General features: G+C 40.3%; 1 protein-coding gene across 1 annotated transcript; it reads right to left on the bottom strand.

Moving 5' to 3' along the window:
* Positions 1 to 2,409: 2,409 nt before the first annotated feature.
* On the bottom strand, positions 2,410 to 22,845 carry WDR1 (WD repeat domain 1). The gene is made up of 15 exons (XM_063336021.1): positions 22,496 to 22,845; positions 22,138 to 22,259; positions 18,108 to 18,198; positions 14,960 to 15,107; positions 13,374 to 13,554; positions 11,442 to 11,519; positions 10,632 to 10,712; positions 10,280 to 10,513; positions 9,372 to 9,461; positions 7,984 to 8,138; positions 7,182 to 7,269; positions 6,057 to 6,167; positions 5,387 to 5,560; positions 4,111 to 4,255; positions 2,410 to 3,816 (listed from the first exon to the last, which is right to left on the bottom strand). The coding sequence occupies exons 1-15, from the start codon at positions 22,509 to 22,511 to the stop codon at positions 3,707 to 3,709; spliced, it is 1,824 nt and encodes a 607-aa protein (XP_063192091.1). The 5' UTR covers positions 22,512 to 22,845; the 3' UTR covers positions 2,410 to 3,706.
* Positions 22,846 to 23,050: the final 205 nt, after the last annotated feature.

Below are 23,050 nucleotides of genomic sequence, written 5' to 3' on the forward strand. Positions count from 1 at the left end.
GAGGAACAGAGGTGCCAGAACATCTGTTGTGGGTCTATCCATAATTCCATCATGTATCCAACTTTCTACAGAACAAACAACTTCCATCTCCAAATGGATTTGTGGTGTCCTTTACCTTTCTATTTATCCACTGCCAATTAAAGATCTCATTTAGGATTTGCTGATGATGTTCCACAGAACAGCTGCTGCTAGTTTCTGGCTGACAGTATAGACCAGCTTCTTGGAAGGCCAATGTCCTGTACAAGCGTGGCAGAAATGGAACAGGCAACCCGGATTAAATCACGCTGTTAAAGGGGGAGGGGAGAACCCCTGCAATACAGCCTTGTGCGGAATTACAGGTCACGTTAGTTCTCCAAATCTATCCCTGGCCTAATTAAGCTGCATTTTCACTGTAAAGCAGGCGAGCTGCCAGTAATGGCGAAGTGAAACCCGCTTTCCAGTAACTGCCAGCTAAGCGCTCAAAAGTATGTTCGTGCTTGAAACAGAAACCTTTACGAGTAATGGGGCTTGAAGAGCTATGTTTGGGGATGGCTTCTTGAACCAGCATTAAAATACTCACACAACTCTTAATATAGCAACACCTAAGGGGTTTTTTCCTTGGTGTTTTTGTTTTTTTGGTTGTTTTTTTTTTTAAATTTGCATTCCCACTTACAGCCTGATTTTATATTCGTCACGTATCTCACGTATTTCCTTTTGAGGTCACTACAATCTGCACAGTACTGCTGAAGAACACAATTTAGGAACCACGGGAGTCAGGACCTCATGACAGTCCACTCGGTCTATTCCTGCCGCTTCTCTGTTCCAGCGCAGGCCAAGGGCTCCATAGCTTGCCACAAGAACAGCCTGCCGCCAGCTGCCATCTCCACGCTCTCTCTCGTCACAGGCAGAGGAGGGCTCACAGAGAATGGGAAAGAAAAATGATGGCTGAAACAATCACCATTTGTCCAACAGAGAGAACGGCTTCCATTCCTACACATACATTTTACAGTCACCCTGACAGCAAATGACTACTCCTTATTGTTTTGCCAAAGCGGGTTGATGAGGAGAAAGCTTAAACTCAGCAACGCTCTACTTCTCTGTAGCTATCTCCAGAAAGGTCTGCACTCTCTTTGGAAAAGGTCTTTTGCTTTATTAGCCAAGTAAGAGTTCAGTATTTGCTTCCACTTTAGAAAAAAAAAAAACCTAAAACATGATAGGCCTTGTGTTTTAAGTTATGCTCAGTGAAGGAAGGCTCGGTGAAAGAAACCCAAGCTTTGGGGTGCAACTGAGGTTAGAAAGCGAGAGTCATGCTGTAGCTAGGGGCTCCCACCCCAACACTATTTCTCGACTTCCCAGTTTAGCACAAGACTTTTTCAGTCTGGGGCAAATACAAGTAATACAGGGGCCTGCCTCAGAACAGTACAACCGGGCTGCTTCGACTCCTTTTGTGATCTGCCTGTGCTGGACCCACAATCAGCCTGTGCTAGAATGTTTGGTCCAACAGAAGAACATCTTCTCAGTTCTGCAGTCAGGATTTGCTACCCAACTACAAAGACCATATTAGTCCTTAAGGAATTCAAAGCTCAGGCCATATGCCAATAAACAAATCCAATGGAAGCTGAAGCACGAGCAACCACCTCCACAGGCAGGCATCCAAACAAGTCTTAATACAGGGTTGCTAGCTAACAGGCATCCCGCATGAGCGGTATTACAAGGTCTCCCCGGGATCAAAAAATATCTCGTCCTACACATCCCCTTTCAGGTATGGTGCACGAGCTCTGATGTGCAGGAAAGAATCAACTTATAGCGGTAGGCGGCTTCAGGAAATTACACCCTTTCCCTCAAAAAACCCCACACTGCACTAGCAAGCCCATCTCTTACAAAAATGCAGGATTTGCCAGTGAATTGTTCTTTGCCCATAGACATCTGCATCACCACCCCTGCCCCCGGCCTTTTTATCATTACTTAAATGACAGGGATTCAACTACAGCAGGAACCCACTGAGCAGATTCAACAGCAACTCTTCCAGATCAGAGTCGGTAAACAATGGATGAATTGCAGAGAAACAGTCACAACAATAGCAGAACCAGTTTTAGGGGCTAGACACTGAGAAATCTTGTTCATTTGGACCTTATGCGTACTTTCAAACATGCCCTTTTCCAAAACTTCTCTTATCCTTGCATTGTTAGTAAACAGTCATGCAAAATAGAGAGATGTAGTAAGCACAAAAACCCCATGATGCAAAATATTCTGCTTCTTAGATAAAATTTATGTCAACTGTTGTAATATATATGTTGGTTTGTATGACAGAAGATATCTGATCACCACTGCTAAAAAGAAATCAACATTTTTCTTTCTAAGTGGATGTTTCACCAAGCCATTTTTGAACAGGCAATTTTTTTTTCAGCAATTGAGCAATGGTCCACAGTATGAGAAGCAGCAGAAGCGTTTTATTTGCTGTAGTGTCATTAGAAATATGATTGGTTAAAAAACAAAGCAAAACAAAAAACAACACACAAGTCCACACAGAAAGGAAAGCTTAATAAAAAACAAAAAGCACTGGAGGGGTGGTGGTGGTGGTTTCTCTTTCAGCAGAGAAAGTTTTTTTTAAAAAAAGGGTTCCAAAGTTCTGGACAGCAACAACTTCTTTTGGCCACTAGAGATGGTAACAAATCTTCCTACTACTTTGCATCAGAGTGTCCTCGTCCACCCTTGTTGGGCTGCTAGCTTCAAATCACTTAAGTGTGTTGCAGAGTGCGAGAAGGGAACTAAACACAAAATCATGATCTGTTCGCATTAGATAACAGCTTCCATGCAACCGTTCTGCACATGCAAAGGCATAAAACTCAGCAAACACTATCTTCTCAAAAACCACTTCAAGTCATAACAACGCTTCACTTTGTTTAATTCCTGTATTTTTGAAAAGGTAGCAGAAGTACTGCATTTTGTTAAAACAATAACATGCTTCTCCTCCTCCAAACAGAAAATATCTTTAATCTTTGAAACAGAATTTTTTTCTGACATTGAAATGACCAGACATTCTTAATTCATGAAAGTAACAAATGGGTTTCTGAAGCAAGAAGTTGCCACAACGATTATCTGTAAACATTATACCCACAACAGTTAAGTACATCAAAACCCCACACTTCCACCTGAAAATAAACCACAAAGCTTTGACATGAAATACATAAAAAGTTTATTATGTATGTACCCCATTTTGTTATCTGGAGGAGAAAATCTGAGGCAACAGTTTGGTGCAGTACAGAGAAGCAAAGCAATATACAGTAGCTGCACACAGCTTGATTGGTTTCAGATCACAACTAAATACTCTTACTATGACCGTTAGTACAGAAATGTTCTGTAATTAGAAAAAATGAGAAGTATTACTCTCATGCTGTACAGTCTCATGTTTCTTGGTTAGAAAAGAACAACTGATTGAGTCTGAATCTTTCACACCTGAATCTTTCACACCAACTTGCTCAGCTGTTGCCTCTGGAATGTTCAGCACAAAGGTTAAGCTCCAGACATAATTTAAGTGCTTTTCATGTGCAAACTGTTACTGGCTAAAGCTTTCAAAGTACATTTAATTACAGATATGAACACCCTGTAAAGGTATGAGGATATGATAGCAGACCCAGAGGCCAATACAGATTCTTTAAGAGAAATGCTATGTTCCACTGCAGTAGTTCTAGTCCCTGATTAGGTCCTTCCAAAGAGAGGGCTTATTTCAATTGTAGGAGATAGACCACTCTTTGACAGAAGCATCATGGGATGTTGTTACCAGAGTATGTTCATCCAACCACGCCAAGCCGCTTACGTGATGTAGTCTGTGAGCATCTGTGTGGCAGTGCGAAATAACAGAAAAGAATTAGGAAGGCTAGGCTGACAAAATAACTTTACCACATATTCCAAATGTGATTTTCAACTGCATTAAATACCAGTAGCGCATTTTAAAAGTGACTACAAAAATAACAGAACAGAAGAGTTCTGGCTATTCTAGCTAGATAGAGATTAACATAGAGGCTGGGAACATTCAAAGCCTGCTTAACATTAGTTCTAGAAAACAGGTATTGTGTTGAATTTCAAGAACTACTAGCAACTTTCAAAAGTAAGATTTTGAAGGAAACATACCTGGTATCTTGACTCTGGTCTCTGGATCACTTACAGTCCAAACATATACCATCATGTCCATGCCTCCAGAAGCAAAGTGTTCATTGTCTGGTGACCAGGCAATACAAACAATTTTTGCATGGTGTCCATAAAAGACATTATGTTCCTATTTGAAAGTTAGAGATACAGCGTTATTTCATTAGTTTAAGACACTTTGGGAAATCGCTGGCTTTTAACGTGTAACATCACAATAAGTTACTGCAAGACTCCAGACAGTGTACATCTCGGGTGAAGATGGATGCCCTAAACCAAGTGGTGGCTTCATTTTATGCTATTTATTTAAACACTTACCAAGCCAATAAAATCCAACCCTTTTGTAAAAAACGCTAAGACTTTTTCTGTGAAAGCTGGACCTGTAAAGTGCTTACGGAACAAGTCACTTCTTGCTTAGAGGTTTTTAAAATAACCTCACACGTGATCATAAAAGCAAAATTCTTTCAATTTTTACTGAGAAAATGGAATGTTTTTGTGGAATGCCATCCTGCATTTTTTACTTCAGTGTGGTTTCAGTCAAAGCTTAATAACTTTGCAGGCTGATACACATATTGACTGCTCAGCTGAAAAGCAGAAAAATCGCTCCTTTTCTGGTTCTTGGTTAAAAGACACTAGAGATGGAAGGATAAAGCAAGATGCCCTGTCCTAATGTATCCCTTTCATTGCTTAGTTCTTACCATGGAACTGTTATGCCACAGCCAGCAGAATTTTATTGCCAGGTCTGCCTTATTTACTTCATTAAATTCTATCGTACTGCATGATTCTTATCAAATTGAGCCTGCACTCTTGTGCATTTACAAGATGCACACAAGTTCTGTAACAGGCATGCGTATGTTTTGTTGAAATTTTTTTTTCCTTTTAAAAAAACCCAACATGCTAGTGATTCAGACAGCCTGAATAAGGAACCTGCACACTTAGTAATCTTTTGTATTTAACTACTGCTAGCCCGCGGAAATGCAACCCCTCCCCCATTTAACTATGTTTCTTATTAGATGGGTTTGCCAGCCTGCGCTCTACATTTCCTCACCTATTCTTATGATCCGGAGGCTTCACATAGACTGCTGTGAAAAACACCACTAACTCAAAATACCAGGTAAACAGACAGTCACAGAAACACCGATTGTTAAATCATTGATGTATATTTAAGTCTCGCCAGCTACATTGTATTCCACCATTATTTAGACATGAGATGCCAGTTAGTTTGTTTTTAAACAAACAAAACTCTTGAAACAACAATTCTTACCGCATAGCCATCAGCGACACTAAAGACAGTGACAACTTTGTTTGCATCACAGACTGCAAGAAAGGCACCATCGTGAGAATATGCCAGGTCAGTAACAGGACCTTTAGCTTCCAAAGACTTATCATCATTTTTCAAAGAGGTTCCTTGGATTGAATACAAACGGACATTCCCATCCTGCAAATTAGCAGTGAAGAAGGGGAGAAGGTACAAAAAAAAAAAAAAAAAAAAAATCACTTTACAATAGAAAGAGGAAGGCTTACTGAGTTTCTGGAACTTTCTGCATCAATTCTATCTTGTAGCGCTTACATTAAGAAATATAGTTTAAAGAACCTATCAATTATGCTGTCTGTAATCCAATAAGTCTAGAATATAGATCTGATTTCTAGAATTTGCCTACTTTAAGCATACACTGGGTAAAACCAATCTGAATATTTAGAAACAGCAAATACAAGATAAAAAAAAAAATGAAACAGACATTAGGTTACAATGGTGGGAGAACCTGGAGAATGAATGCCCAGGATTACCAATTACGCATAGTTCACTTGTTACAACACTGTTGTTGTTACAAACTGCTGCCTACTACTTCTCAACACAACACACCTATTATTAAATGCTTCCGTTACCAGTTCCAGTGTTCAAAGTAGTACAGTTTCAGGAACTGCAACCTTACCGCTCCTCCCACTGCTGCTGTACCTCCTCCAGGGTGAATGGCTACAGCTTCTGGCTCATAGCCAAGGTCATCAATTGCAAAACATTTTTTCTTATCTTTCATCAAGACAATCTGTAAATACAAAACCAGAAACTAAGACCCTTGTTCAAAAGTGCCTGGTGCAAAACTATGACTAAGCCGCATTGCTTAGTCATAAATACAAATCCACTCTGATTGCTCAGAAGTTTACTATATTCTGATCTTAAATGAATAGTTACATTCTTTAAAAAAAAAAAAAGATGAAAGAAATGCTGACATGCAGTGACGAGTACTTATGTGCTCTAAATTAGGCAGTGCAGGGCATGCTCTACTGCCTTCAGCTTTGCCTCATTTGGTTTAAGCATTAAAGAAACATGGGCAAAGGAGTATTTTTAGCAATGCTATTCACTGTTAAGGGGAGGCAGGACCAAATTAGTAGCAAATTAATACTGCTATGTTAAATTATAAGGGGTATTTCCAATCCCGTTCTATTACTATGGACAACTGGAATTATAACTCACATGGAAAACAGCTTTGGACAACAGTATTGAAAATCCCAAGCATAAAACCAGCATCCATACAGAAGGCATAAGTCATTAGAAGTTAAGCATGCTTTGATACAAGGTAGACCTGCTACAATCTCTTTGGTTTTGTGTGATCTGACTATTACTAGCAAGCAAGCTAGAGCTACCTATGCTGCACAACACCATTAGTTAACTGACTAGTTGCAAAAAAAAATTAGAAAAACGCAGGAGCAAGGCATCCTTTCCCCAAAATCGTGTTACTGAACAGATCAGGCAAGAGCATGACTCAGACCGGTGTAGCCTTCCAGCACAAAGTTGTATTGATAACAAGTTCAGATGCAGCCACATGAGGGACCATGTGAAATGTAAATCTATACATAAGACTGTCAAATTGGTACAGAATGCAAAGAGAGAAATCTATCAGTATCCAGCTTAATTATGTTCTGCATAGCTCTTATTAGGAAATTCTGCAGATGTGCAAGGTGATCCTGCACTAAATAGATTTGTCAGAAACCATCATGTTACCATACCCAGCATTATTAACAGAACAATTTGTGTCGATAATACAAAAGTTAGTACTTACTTGTCCAATGCATAGAACTACAGTATAACCACCAGGACCTACAGCTAAACATTTTGGTTGAACGTCCATTTTCACAGCATCCTGGCCACTGGAGAAAGGCGTGCCAACGTGGAGAAGGAGGAAGGACAAAGCAGAAAGAAAATTATTCCATGCTTATTCAAATAATCCCCCACTGATGATCAAGAATGCACATAGTTCATTTTGATTTTTTTTTTTTTAAATAATCTGCAAAGTTTCCTTCTGTTAATGTTTAAAACATTTGCATCTTGATTAGGTAGTACACCTTCGAAGTGAAAGTCAGTGTTAGTACACTATAGTCTAATTTTTTTTAAACTAACTAGGTGATCTTAATAGAGTCCTTAAAGTTTTTTGCGTCAATTGTGGTTTCCATGAAGAAATAGCTGTGTCCTACTCCTCCTAACCATATTTATCATCAATATTCCTGGATATTTAAGAATCATAAAACAGACACCCTTCCCACAGTACCCTAACTAAGCCACCCAATACAAGGCAGATGTCTATCTAGACTAGATGACCTTTAAAGGTCCCTTCCAACCCAACACATTCTATGATTCTATCTAACCTGTGGAAGGGACAAGACCAATTGAGAAGTCTGCGATGCATTTCTTTTTGTCACAGAAAAATGCAAGGTTGGTACAGCAATCATTTCTACAGTTTCCATGGTAACTTAAAACCTGAATAAATTGCAGCATAAAATTCTTTACCGTATAAGTCAACAAAACTCTTGCTGCAAAATAATTAGGGCTGTAATACTACAATAAAAGGCAGCGTTTTAACTGACCTGTAGTCCCTCTTGCTAAGGTTGGTATAGCGCACAGTGTCATCCATACTGCAGGTGACCAGCTGATCCATTTCATCTACTGCCATTCTAGAAACCTGGTTTGTATGGCCTTTCCCAGAAAAGCCATCGTTCTCTCCAGTTTCAGAATCCCAGTAATGTGGATAACAGAATTAAGGAACATTTGAAGACACTGGTGCAGTCAGATACAGCATCATAAAAAGTTAAATAACTGACAGAATAGCTAAGGTTAAAAGGGATCTCTTGAGACTGTTTAGTCCAACCTGCTGCTCAAATCAGTGTCAGCTACAACAGGCTGCCCATTCTGTGGGGTTTTGAGTATCTCCAGGGATGGAGACTCCACAAGCTCCCTGGACAACGTGCACCAGGGTTCAAACAACCTCACATCCTCCAAATATTTATTAAATGAACCTCTGATGTTCTGTAATGAGCTAAATGACCTACCACAAACAGTAGCAAACACTAGAACAATTAGCATTAGGTCTGAGAATAGGAAATAGTTTTTAAAGAACTCTAAGTAGAAGTCATGCAACGTTGGCTTTCCCTGATGTTATATGTTAACATCAGTTTGAATTATTAACACCATACTACAGGTTTGTAAAGAAACAAATCCTATATTTACAACTGTTTATGACAATATGATTTTAATGCATCACAGCAAGCAGGATGAAGGACTGATTTATAAGCTTCAGCACACCGAAGAAAAGCCAACGGTCTTCTAGCTGAACACATCCCAACCTCACCCTTTAACATGCCTTTCGGGAACCAGGCTGCATTCCCAGTGTTTTGCTCCAGAAACCAACAGGACTGAAATAGAGTCTCAAGAGAAGTACAAGTTCTCTTCAGTAGTGAGAAAGTCTGATGACATTTGGGATACCAAATAAAGAACACAAAGTGTGTTTTTGAAGTTCTGTGACACATTAAAAACACAACTGTAAAGATAAATGCATGTTAATGGGTCAGAGACAAGCCAACAGGAGTTTATCTTTCTTGTCCTGAACATGTGAAAAACAAGATACATGACTTTCAGCACCCACTAAAAACTATCTACCTAGTGCATGTACAGCAACGTGCATGTACAGCAACACATATTCTGCATATATGACACAATATGTGAAAAGCTACAAGAGGCTAACAATCTATCTACCGCAAAGAAGAGACAACTGAAAAATAAGAATTGGTTTATCAGTATAAAAGGCAAGTTAAGGGAAAGCAAAATAAACTTCTTCAGACATAAAATATTCACTTGTGTCCAATAAACATAAGTTTTTGGGTGTTTGGATGTGGCAAAGCTTTTTTTTTTTTCCTTCCTCCTAATGATCTCTCTCAGACTATAAGGCTAAAACAAATACCTCTATCATTCAAAGGATATTAATATGACCATCATTACTTCCAGAGTAAATATAGGACTTTCCACCGTTTTTATGCACTGTAAGACACTGAATTGATTTACTATGACCCTGTGAATGGGAGACAAATAATAATTATTGATGGGCAATTTTTCATCTTAACACATACATAAATCAAACTTCTTTGAGAATAATTATAGGTTATTCAGAAAATAACATCATTTTATTCACAAGCATTAAAAGTCACACAGAATACAAATCACTAATTAATGGTGCAGTCATTTAACTGTTGCAGCATTGCTATTTCCACATACTGCTTCCTGAAGAGAGGGAAAAGGCACCGTGAATATCCTTGTTAGCCTGCTGGGCCAAAACACTTTCATGGCCTTTTCATCAACAAAGTTTGCGTTTTGGGCACTTTATGATTCAGGGAAGAGGACTAAATATGGTCATGTACCCACACCGACTGCCAGAATTACAGTAGCAATAGCAAGAATCTGGGACGCCCGTTTCTAGTTCATGTAAAAATGTAAGTTCCCGTGAGAGTGCTGTGTCAGCGAACTCTTTAATTCCTAAAATTAAAGCTCAATTGCACAGTAACCCTAGTCACCTTGTTCACAATACAGTAGGCTCCGGTAGAGACATCACTGGCAGTTTTCTATCTATGCTGTATTTCTTTTCTCAAGAATGCTAACAAGCTGCTATGAAAGATAAGTTAATGACCTTAACTGAAATCAAAATCAGTCTGCGTATTTGCACAGAGCACAGTATCGCGCATGTAACGTTTTAACTTCTTGATTCATGTGACTTGCAATATCTGGTAATGCTAATTGAACCCTATTTTTCAATAGTTACTATTCCATCTAGACAGCTTCAATCACTGAGTTATTTATTGCATAAACTAGAGCAACAACAGAAGTTTAACCTACCTTTATGACACGTAAAGGCTTATTTGGATTGTTCTTGTCCAAATAATTGATATAGCCAGACAGGGAGATAGTCAGTAAATGGTCTTTCTGCCACAAGCAACCCAGCTGCTGATCCAACACATTTGATCCCATGTTAAAAGTATTGACAATAGAATTAGCACCAACATCCCAGATTTTAGCAGTTTTATCTCCAGAAGCAGAAAGCAACTGACTACTGTCAGGGCTCCAACTAATCTGTAAAAACAAATGTCACCACAAGATAGTAAATGCATTTATTATTGCAAGACTTCACAGTTCATGAATTCGGTAATGAAATACTACGGACCATTTGCACAAATGAAGTGATACTTACAGCATAAATACCTCCATCGTGAGCTTTGCCTCCACCAAGAGCACACACTTTCTCTCCAGTCTTGCCATCATAGACAAAAATCTTAAGAGATCAGAGAGACACATAACTTAAAGGGAAAAGTAGTAGCAGAAAAAAAAAAAGAAGTCTTTTTTTTTTCTGAAACCCTTGCACTGCACAGATCATTTTTTTGTTAGGTGGCATGCTTGCAGGCTTATAAACCACTAGATTTTTGAAGAAGCAGCACAAGTATTCCTGCATTTAAGACTAAACAACTGACAATTGTAAATAATCACAGTAAGCCACTCTGTACATTGGATCCTGACATTTGAAATTCTGGAAGACGTTACACTTTTGACTCCTGCTGGGATGGCAGCTGCTTAGCACTACAGTCATGGGAATCTGCCTTCTTAGAAGGAGGAGCTACCTATGGTAACAGCATCATTGTGAAACCCGCCCTTATCAGTAGATAACAGGGAGCTGGGTTGCTACCTGTGAGTTTACTATTTCAGCCAGACTTCTCAGGATCATAACAAGGACATAAGTATTCCAGAAGTCTAGTATGTTCCTACAAAAATAACCTATGAGAGAAGTAATATGCTAGGGAGATGGAATGGGGAAAAACGTCGAGTGACAATAGTCCGGCTGACATCAGTTGTTACAGCTTTATAGGAGGATACTTAAAAGTTTAAGCCAATCATTTCTTGGCATGAAAAAAGGAAGCAACATGGATTTTACGATACTAATCCTATTCCCAAAACGCACAAGAAAAATCTCGTGCTATAATCACTACAAGAGTTCCTTGTTTTTTACCTGCCCATCTGCACTAGCTGTAGCAAATCTGTTCCCATCAGGAGAAAACCTCACACAGTTCACAAACCGTGTATGGTCCTGTAGGAAAAAAAGTAAGAGTCAGCACAAGAAGATAATCCAGTAACAAACAAGTTCTCTCAGATGCGAGCCGTAAGTTAGCTGTGTAGGAGATGCCTGCTGTAGAGAATTGCTATGGAGCAAGTCTAGCCTCTATCTAAAGAGGATCATGAGGATCAAGAACAGTCCAGGGCACAAACTGTGACATCGATACTGATGTAGTTCAAACAACTTAGCACAATACCAAGTAAATGAGTACCCAGTTTCAGGGATAGGTAGTTAAAAAACCTCAGCTGCAGCCTAGATACAAACATGGGATTCTTCCCCTCTGGGCACTAAACTCTTCTGCAACATTCTCCAGATTTTGACTCTCGCTTCATTGTGCCAGTAAGTTTTATACACAGAAGACGGATAAAGTACTCTTATTGTAAAAAAGACAGCCATGAAGAATAAATTATTATTTTACTCCATTACTCCTATTATTTTTATTCCATTTCTGTGAGACTGCATTAGTGGTAGCTCTGGGAAGTAACCAGGCAAGACTGATGTATGGTCCCCAAATAGACTATTTACAAGTAGGAGACTATTCAAACCATGCTAACTAGAAAACACGCGTTAAATAGCGAAGCACCACAATGAGGCCATAGCTCCCGTGCAAAGAGATTTGGGAGACTATTTTTAGTATTATGAAAGGCAGGTTCTAACCTAGTTTCTTTAACTATTGGGTTTTTTTTCCTGATGACACCTCAAAGCTCTAATCTAAACCATTAACAGCCTGTACCACAACCCCATATATCAACTCAAATATCACTTCAAAAGGAAGACTGCATCTTAGACAAGTCTAAGCAGCACTGGTAAGCAATTCAGACTTCAGAGTTCCAAAAGAAGCAGCTTAGCAAAATGCAAGTATCAACTTAAGTTCAGAAATATATTAGGCAACTACATCATTTCATTGGATTGCAGAGCTCAAAACAATTCCTTTTCTAGAACTGAAATGGAGTCCCTACTAAAGTCAGCGTACAAAGACTACTCAAGGCACACACTTAAGAAAATAAAAAGGACTACTACTGTGTTTTTAAAAATAAAATAAGAACCAAACATTTTGGGTGTACTACTGCAGTAACATCCAGTATCTCTGCAATAATTTTTTTGCGGTAACAGACATGTCTTTTGCCATCAGACACAGCTGCAGAAGCTTTTGTCTTTTTTATTTTCTTTGGCCTCAAGTAACAATGTCTCAAATGTAGTAGTTCCAGGCTTTGTTTTATTTACATGAGATTTTAACTAGTAGAATAAGAAACGAAAAGTGAAAAGGAATGTAGAAACAGAAAACTGACCACAGAAGTTACACACCCATTCCTTGTTGTAGAAATCAGTTATGTCTTCAAACATCTACATTCACCCTTTCTAAGCTGCCCTGGGATTTCAGATTTGAGCACTCTTAAGCAGATTGAAAAATTCCATTCACACCACCACATTTCTTGAACCAAGCACCTTGGAGAGCATTAAGAAATTCTATGCATGTCTGCAATGGGAAGCAGAGCTCAGAAAGCACCAACAGGGATGGTGAAGCACCCTAATCCTACTTAGAAGACAATGAAGAGCCCCCCGCCCCCCCCCAAAAAAAACACTGGAAAAAGGCTTCAGGTTTTCTTCCTAACCAACCATTTATTTCTGTTTTCTTCGCCTGAGACAAGCCTTCAGTTACCCTCATACATGGGTTTAAGAAAGCCGCTTGACACCAACTATGCCTCAAATAGGGAGCAAAGAACTTTTGTTGTAACAGCTAGTTGTGAGAACTGCAAGCTTGTTGGAAAGCCTTTAGTCAACTTGCTGCACAGACAAACAGAGCCACATCTAAAAACTTAAACTCACACTTATTGTAAACTTGAACTTGAACGGCGGTCCCTCAAAGAAAGCAGCACAGTTGTCATCGCTGCCAGTTGCCAGACGATATGGCCTTGTTTGTTTAATGTCCACACTATTGATGACTTTGTTGTGCCCAGTAATCTCGCCAACAGAAGAACCACTATCCCACAGGAACACTGCTCCGAACCTAGTTAGAAAAGCACACAATAACTACAATTCATACAAGTTACATGTAGATTAACTCTTTGAGCATCTGCAAACGCAGATTTGAGTGCACTCAAAGAAAAGAAATTAGGTCATCTCGTTAATCTCATGCAAGCGCATCATAGCTCCCTGAAGGCTATTTGAGATCTTGCTGGAGAGACAATCTAATCTTCAATAGGAGACATTTGCTGAAGGGGACAGGCAAGCAAATTTTACATATAAAGCTTCTAAAATTCAGAGATTCAAAAGATAATCTTCAGTAACTCTGTCGGTTTATAAAAGAAAGCAGTAAATTATTCCATCTGCCCAGTCACTACAAAGAGTGCAGAAAGCTAGGATAACAATGATATTGGATCATTTATCTGATTATTTAGCTTAGACTGGGTACCATCACTTTTACAGCTATTATTACTTAAAGGTTTAAGGAAGAGTTATAATAGCATTTTTGTTAGTTCTTACTTTAAATCACCTAAAAAAAAAAAATTGGTATAATCAATACAGTGGTATTAAACTGCCAGAGTATTGCTATTAAAAAGGGGTTCTATAGAATCACTTCAGCAAAATTCTAGACTGAAAGCGCACCCACCTAACAGGAAACTGGCAATGTTTTTGAAGTAGGAGAACCAATTTACATAGTATCTACCCAGGGGCAGCTGGGGGGAGCGACGGATAACAAAGACTCTCAAGTATCAGGACACAGTACATGATGGTGATTAAAAAATGGTGCAGGGGATCAAGACCACACTATGTTTTTCATACCTTTAGGCATAAGGATACCTGGTCTAGACTACGCCTTAAAGATCTATCAGTCTTTAAACATTAAGGAAAAGACACAAACCTGACTGTAACGGGCACTTCATTTAGTCAGATAAGGACAACTGGTCGTTATTTTCTTTTACTTACCATAATAAGGCCTAAAAATATGGGCATGTTGCTGAGGGAGAAAATTCAGATACAATTTTTTCTTATTTTTTTTTTTTTACTCTTAGTCAATCACTTCCTTTCAATTTGGGAAGGGTGAAAGAAGAGGGAGAACTGTCTTGTGGTTCTCCCTTCCTACTCTATCAAAACTAGACACAAAAAAAAAAATCCACTAAAAGGTATACTGAACAGCTATCACTGAATCTAAAAAACAAACAAGACCTACACAATTTTTAAACTGAGCAATTCTAACAGAACCGTATCTTCCAAGTAGGTTTACAGCTGTCAAATACTGCACAAAGAATTCTGCTACAGAACAGCAAAACTTGAAGTCTAAAGAGGGAACAAGTCATGATTTTCTTCCCTGAAGAATTAAAAGCTTTCTGCACAGAACCTGCTTTGTTAGAATACAGAGATTTACAGTATATGCATGTATGTATACATACACACACAAAAGAACTACTCACTTTTCCCTTCCTTCTCCAACCACAGCAATTCTCTTGCTGTCTTCAGTCCAGGCAAGGTCCTTTATTTTTCCTGCAAATGGCTGATACTCATACTTCAGTAGGTGTTCCTTCTGTGTAGTATCCCAGATTCTTAGCTTTCCAGAGACATCTGCCACAATAAAATAGAATATAACTATTGTTGTTCCAGTATGACTCAGTCACATGACTCAGCAATCTGCCAGGATACAGATTTTTCAGCTACACCGAACACTTGTAGTAGGGACCTATTATCTTACCCTATTACAATTACTACAAATCACTTGATTTAAGAGTGCTGAAGACTACATTTGTTTCACTGAATTACGTTTTTAATTAGATATTAAGGTTCAAGACATGTAGTAATAAATATAACACACAGAGACAACTTTTGCAAACAGACACGTGAAAAATTGCAGAGTAAGAGGGTAGGAACTGTTAGCAACCAGTATGTGTTAAGTACCTGTGTTACGCCCCCATCCGCCCCCCCCACATCCGCCCCCCACCTCAGCAGCTACAAGATAGCTTACACACACTTCATAGTGAAGTGAGCCACCCTACGCCTACAATAAGAGAGCAATCTGGTGGACAGTGGCTGATGCACTAGAACTCATACCTCGGCTTCTTTGTACCTTCAAAGCAAACCCGTTTTGCATACAAATACCAGGTATATATAAACATACAAAGAGACTTCTGCCCACAGAACTCGATTCACACGCACGCATCGGCGTACTGTTTCTATACAGATACATGCACACACTTAATAGTGTGTGTGGATAGCTGCACTATCTGGATTACTACAAAGGAATACAACAGAATATTCAAAAATTGTAATGTTACAAGCAGCAGACGTGGCACAGGTCATAACAATTTAAGACTTAATATAACGAAGGCTTCCACGTTCACTGTTTCTTCCCAGTATTACACAGCCCTAGAGCTTGCTTCTATTCAGAGCAATTACTGTGGTGCAGCATTGTAACCAGAAGAATTGTTCTATACAGAGACGGGTTTACACATCTCTAATGAAATCCACACGTCAAATTCTGTGTATATCGGACCCTTCATAAAAGTCGCTGTTTTAGAATAAACTACGTGCTAACATATATACCTTTCACCTCAGCAGAACGTTTCTGAGTTCTGTTCACCATTTACTGGTGCATCTTTACAGTGCAATTTGAACGTACAGCAACCCCGTATCTTTGGAACCTGGTCATGAACTCATCTTCTCTACTTCTGCTAAAAGGAGACATGCAGAATCCTCCATTTTACAGGGAGAATTTGCTATTGAAGCGGAATTTTAATGCAGACTTCAAAAATCTAATTATTTGCTCCACCTATTAATAGATAGGACACAAATAGCTTTAACTTTGTGGTACCTCCCATTACTCCATCTGTTATGACTGCAGTAAGAGGAACTACCATAAAAGCCACAAAGCATATTGCTGAAGGTCTGGCTCATCAAGCACATGAAGTATTAATGCAGGTTGCATAGCTAATGCAGATTTATAGATAGAGAAAGGAATCTTACATGTTATACTTAGAAACAGCTTAAAGAGCGTGCTACTATCTTCAGACCCCATGCTCAGCAGTATCATGAAACTATTTATAAACGACATACAGAAGATACTTTTTAAGGGGAAATATTGCAGCCAAAATTCATTTATGACAGACAACTTCTGAAAAAAAGTCAACTGAATACTCCCCTAGGAGCAAGAAGCTTCCTTAAGCTAATTGTTAATTAAAAACTTTTTCACAGATCAGGCTATGTATATATTAGTGTTCTTTCACAGCGGACTGAGTATCTACAAGGCTACAAGAACAAAATAGATGGTTATTCTGAGGTTTACGTATAGCACAAACCTAGAGCACCAAGTCTGTAGAATAAAGAACGCAAACTGGATTTTAAGAAGGTATTCAATTTGACATATGGTCCACACACAAGAACGAGCCAAGAAAATCCTGGCTCTGGTTCCCTTCAGACAGGGAGGCGGGGGGGGAGAAGGAAAAAAAAAAGGCTATGCTTTCAGTGTTCTTAAAGGTTCTCCAGTATTCAAAAGATAGATATTCTAATCCAGCTTTCTGATATGCAGGAATCCAAGGATAGAACATTTTAAAAATTATTGTTCCCTTTAAATTGCTGAGAGAGAAATTCCCGTTCTACTAAGACCTTTGCATAAGTCCCTTTCTAAGGAGCTCATATTCAGAATGTTTTATTTTCAGATATATTACTTGAAGTATTTCTGTATTTGGGCACATTACTTGCTTCTGAAGCGTTTCTAATTGACAATGGCAAGCAGATTTACACAAAAAAAAATTCCACAGATTAAATGCAAATATTTTTAAGAAATGGAAGTTATAGTATTGTATTTATCAATATTCTTCAACTGTATACCAATCCTCCCTCACAAAAAACCCGATCAATTATTTGAAGAAAGCTTCTATTAAAAAGGGCTTGTTTAGTTCTTTTTAAGTCATCAAAACTGCAGACGTTTCCACTAACAACCCAGGAAATTCATGCTGTAGAAATTTGCATTACCCATTCTCAGACTATTGACTCACACAAATTACACGGAAACTAAGGATCAGCCTCTTTGCCTGCTAACCTACCAAGGAAAGCTTTTTTAATTCAGGTTACAAACGTAAGAAAAGTCATGCCAAGCCTTGCCAAGCTTGGTCAGGAGAAAGGAGTATATGCTCTTCTAGAATCCCTCCCCTGCCCCCAAAGTATCAAAGTTTATTAACAAAGAGAAACAATAGTCCTATATTTCAGAAATAACTTTTCATTCTGTTGCATGTACACAAGTATTCATTACAGTAAGATTTGTTCTCTTTAACACTTCACACTAAGTATTTAAACTTCATTTCCAGGTTCTTTTTGATTTAAATAATAAAATTTAAAAAGACCAAGCATGTCACTGAACTCGCTGCTTTAAAAAGAGGTTAGAGTAACAACTACAGAAATCATTCCTCCCTCAGGCATGCATACGTAATTCCACTGAAGCACGTCACATTGACTATGTATATTCCGCACATGAATGTGAAGCATTACTATTCTGTTTTGCCAGTAAGTTTTGCATCAAACACTAACAGCTCTGTCCACATATCTCATGCAGCACGCGTAGTGATACTTTACCTCCAGATGCTATGTAGAATCCACTGGGAGCGTACTTGGCAACTACAACCTGATGGGCATGCTCAGTGTAGATGTCAGCAATTGCAGGATTCTAGTTTAAAGGGAAAAAAAGAGTTACTAAGTTGTATTTCCTGGTTTTCAAAAGAATAAAATCAGACCTTCAAAGATAAAATTCACGATTTCTCCCTGTACTCCTTCTCTCACACCCTTCCTTCCAGCTTAAATTGAGCTATTGTATAAAACTGAGAAGTGCAGTACACATCGCAGAACACTGCTGTCCAGTGCAACTAAAACACACTAATTTGTAACAACTGACACAATTTAAGTATTTCCTCTAATAGCCAGGACCGGTGTGACCCTTTCCTCTCCAATACCCACTGAAAGATTGAAAAACACTCTCCAAAATAACGGGCCAAGGACTGAACTTTCTTTTTATGTGGCAGGCTCAGGTAAGGCAGTTACCCATGCAGAATACTAAACACAAGCTGTGCTTTGCAGCACACATCCAAAAGTTCTCCTATAGCTGAGTGTGAAAATTAAGCATACTGTTAACCATATTGCATGGCTGTTAATCATCATCATGTACTCAAGATCACTCAAAAATCAATGAGGTGTGCAAGGCTTGCTGTTTCTTGCCAATTGCAAACTGGTTAAAAAGCTAGTAGACTGGCATGGGAGAAGTTTTCCCTAGTATCAAGAGTTGTACCAGCATTCTGAAAGAAATTCACTGACACTCCATCAGAACTCTATCTCTTTAGTCTTAAACATGTTTTCCGATGCGTCAGGTTGTACAGCAGGACTGACTCAGTGTCTCAGCAGATCAGCAGTGTTACACTACAGAGATGCCACACAAATCAAAAAAGGATGACATCATGGCAAAATCTGCTCTCAAATTAACTGTATAAAAAAGCCGTTCTGCACATCTTCCAAATATAGTGCATATATGCTACAACAGTAATACACTATTCCTTAGAAATTTTTTTCCTACCAGCTCACAGGTTATCTTCCAGCTCCAGAAACTTGATTAATATCAAGTCAAAAGTCCATTTCAGCTGCTATAATTAATACAGATTTATTCAACCAAACCAGAAAACCACCTGATGTTATGGCATGACTCAGCCATCCAATCAGGAAAAACTAAAACACCTGCTCTGTGTTAGAAAGCAGACAGTCTCCTGCTTGCAAGAGTTCTTTCTAGCTGTTGCGGTACTGTTACATCTCAGGAGACAGAATACAGCATACTCATGCAAGAAGCAGCTCTTTTTCATTCCTGCTTTTACATGCTGCTTGAATGCATTGTAGCCCTACTTAAGTCACAATCATCTGCATTTACAGCATCCACATGTCAGTCTCCATTTTGTGTGCAACAGGATTTTATCAAAGCACGACAAGATAACATTCTCCCCATGCTATAGCTGCATCACCTACAAGTTCAGGGAGCTCAAACCCCCCCCCCTTTGTTAGTAATGGCATACATAAGCAGTTGCTATTTTACAGCAAGAATCTCCAAGAGGAAGCTAAGATGAGAGACTGGACGTAACAAACTGACTTAAGGGGTTAAATGAAGACAGACTCCCAAATTTAAGATATGGTAAATAGATTCAGGAAACCAGGTAATAAGTCAGAGCTGTCAAATTAAATGCTGTATATTTGAAAACATTATTTCTCCTTGTAAAGTCAGCTTTCTAACTTGTACGTCTTTCCTATCAAAACCTAAAAAACCCCACACTTCTAAAAAGAGATTTTAGGATAAGATTATAGTGTTAGCTGGGACAAATGCAGTACCTAATACTGGATTCAACAAGAAGAGTGAGCTTATGTGGCTGATTTCAAACACTGAAACCAGAGCCACATATGAAAGTGAGCAGTTTAAGTTCCAAGCTTCAAAGTAGGCTTAGACCCATGAAGACAATAAAACATTAATAAGGTATGAAACCTTACAAATATCACTAGTCCTTCTCACAGCACTTTTCCAACACCGTTCCAGGACTCTCTCTTATTAAATGAAGTCTCCATCTCATGCTCAAAGATCAAGCATTAACCCTGAACACTATATTCACCACCACTGATCAGCTAATACTAGATAGCTTCAGACATAAGAGAATGGTGATCACTGCATTTTGATGACCTGTTGCTGTGCCTTTTTTTTTTTTTTTTTTTTTTTTAATTCAGAGCACAACCAGCCCACTGGAGAACTATTCATGGAGGGATTACACACAGACCTCCCAGTTATTTCATTTGGTTGTTGCAAACTATTATACAGGCTTCCATATTTTTCAGAGAAGGCATGGCTCAACTGAGTGGACACAGTTTCATGCTGCGTAATAAACAAACACCAACATTCTCAAACACAAAAGCCATAGCACAGGCTTTGGTCAGTTTTTGTGTCACTGCTACAATACATTCTGTAGTTGTCTGCAGCGTGTCACCTGTCAATTATTAACAGTAGCAGACTCTCCTTGCCAGTTAGGTAAGTTTGCGTATCGGCATGAATTACATCCCATAAAACTGAAGGATTTATGACTTCCATTCTCAATTTCCCTTGAGAGTTTAAACAGTCTAAATCTGAATTCCCACAATCCCACCTCGCCTGTACTCAGACCTTGCCACACGCTCTACATTCTGGCTCATGCTGGGACTGAACATTTGCACTGGACAAATCTTCAGTGAGCTGATTCAGGAAGATAAAAGCAAATGGTTTTCTTCCAATTTAACCCTCAAAATAGGGTCAGCTGAGCACTAATGACAGTGCAAGGGAGGAGGTCACAATCCATAACTTGGGCAAAAACTGTAATGTAAGCAGAGTGGCTTTTCTCTCTTCTCTCATCACGCTGTGTGCCATTACAGTGTTTAACTGGGGCTTCTGGTTTCAGAAAATTGAACTTTTCTTGATACCAAGAATGAAATACTATTACAACAACACTATACTGAGACATTGAAACCAGAGCGTAAACTCATTTGTTTTTAAATGGATGAATGTAAACTGATATCAAACAAGAAATCTGCAGAGAATTAAATTATTAGTAGCATTTCTGTATTACAGTATGACAATGAAGAAATGTCTGAATACAGTGGAGGTGATGAGATAAATCAGGAAAATCGCTCATAAAAATTCAGTTTACAAAGGTGATTTACAGAAGCATCCATAAGCAAATCCATTGTTTTGGAGACCTAAAAATTCCACAGAGGTATGACCTGCCCCCCTGCAGGCCAAATCTGCACTGAGAAAGGAAAGGAAATCTAGGGGAGAATTTGATTTTCTGGAGAACAAGCATTTACTTTGGCGAAAAGTATTTTCTGAAAACCAGTAGCAAAACAGTAGCCTAGACATGCAATGCTTCCTCCATACTTCTCAAAGGGATGCCATCTTTGAAAAGGAATCATTTTAATAACTCGCTTAACGTTCCTCTAGTCATCACCACATAAGAAAAACAACTCAAACCTCCGCATCACTGAAAACATTAACTGGGGCATTCTAATATTTAATCGATGAGTAAAGTTCCCCACGACCAGGGCTGAGAACTCAACACGCAGCCAGCTTGCCTCGGAGCCAAGCAACTGACAACTGTTTTGATTCCTAGAGTGCAGGGGGGGATGAAAATGAAGGTACAGACTAATGCATTTAAAGATAGGTATCTGAAAGTATTTGCATGCTTCTCTTACAAGCTAAGGGCCCAATACAGAAAATAGGGAAGTTCATTTATTAGGCAAACACAACTTCATAGCAGTGATACTTAAGAAGATAAACAGGGCCAACCAGAATATACCAGTCTCTCGTCTAGAAATCCTGTACAAGGAGAGAGAGAGACACAACTGCACACTTCCCTGAGATTTTCTACAGGTTTTTACAGTGGCTGCCCATGGTTTTACGCCTGAGTCATGCACCCGGCTTATTCCCCTGCTGCTGATGGCAGATCTGCGACCTCAATTGCAATCACCGAGCGCGAACTGCAGGAAGAGGGGCTGGGAAACAACACGAAACTTAGCGAAAGCTCTGCGCTACGAAACAAAATGAATTAGGGTACATTACATCAATGTTTCTGATGACGACGCATTTCCCGTTGGTATAGAGAAAATTGTTGCCCTTCGGATCGCCTCCGATAATTTTGGAAACGCCTCGTTCAACCTGCGGGAGGCTGGCGAACACTTTTTCTAGGGGGGGGAAGGAGAAAAGGGGGAGGGAAAGGAGGAGAAAAAAAAAATATAATGAAGAAATAAGGCGTTTTATTCCTCCCCGTTAGCGGACGCCGCCGGAGGCGCGGTCACTTGTTGCTGTCAGCGGGCTGTGAGGAACCGCCGGCTCCGCGCCGGCTCCCGGAGGGCCGCCCGGCCTCCCCCCCACCCGGTCCCCCCGCCGCCCCGTCCTCCCCGCCGCTCCCCGGGCTTACTGATCTCGTACGGCATCTTCGCCCACTTGTTACTGCGGCGGGGGGGAAGGAAGGGCCGGGAAGGGCGGCAAGGGCAGCCCGGCGCAGCGCAGGCGGACCCGACCGGTCTCGGCCTCTACCTCTCCCGCCGCCGCCTCAGCCCCGCGGCGCGAACCAGGAAGCGCCGGCGCGTCCCGCCGCTCTCCCCTGCCTTTGACCATATATAGTCAACTCTGCTCGCCCGCCGCCGCGCCGCTCCCCGCCAGCCCGCGCCCCGCTGCCCTCCCCCGGAAATGCCGTCGAGCTCGGACGGGCCCGGCGGGGGCTGCGCTGGGGCGGTGGCAGCAGCAGCCGGCCCCGCCCCGGCAGGCGGTGGAGGCGGGAGGGAGGGAGGCAGGCCGGGCGAGGGGGGGCCGCGGCAGGCGCCACACGGCGGCTCTGCCCGGCCTCGGGGTGGGCGCCGCCGGGGCGGGCTGCGCTTGCGCAGGACCCCCCGCCCCAGGGATCCGCGGGGGCATGCGCGGGGGCGGCGCATGCGCGGGAGCGGCGGCGGGGGGGACACTCTGTGGGGAGGGT

Source organism: Chroicocephalus ridibundus, chromosome 5, assembly GCF_963924245.1.
Source record: "Chroicocephalus ridibundus chromosome 5, bChrRid1.1, whole genome shotgun sequence".
Lineage (NCBI taxonomy): Eukaryota > Metazoa > Chordata > Aves > Charadriiformes > Laridae > Chroicocephalus > Chroicocephalus ridibundus.

What these genes read in the sequence shown, in the direction of transcription:
- WDR1 (XM_063336021.1), bottom strand. An exon ending in TCGTCATCAGAAACATTGAT is followed by an intron (nt 18,199 to 22,137) that starts GTAATGTACCCT and finishes CCTTTAAACTAG; the next exon opens with AATCCTGCAATTGCTGACAT. An exon ending in CTTAGCAAGAGGGACTACAG is followed by an intron (nt 7,270 to 7,983) that starts GTCAGTTAAAAC and finishes GCCTTTCTCCAG; the next exon opens with TGGCCAGGATGCTGTGAAAA.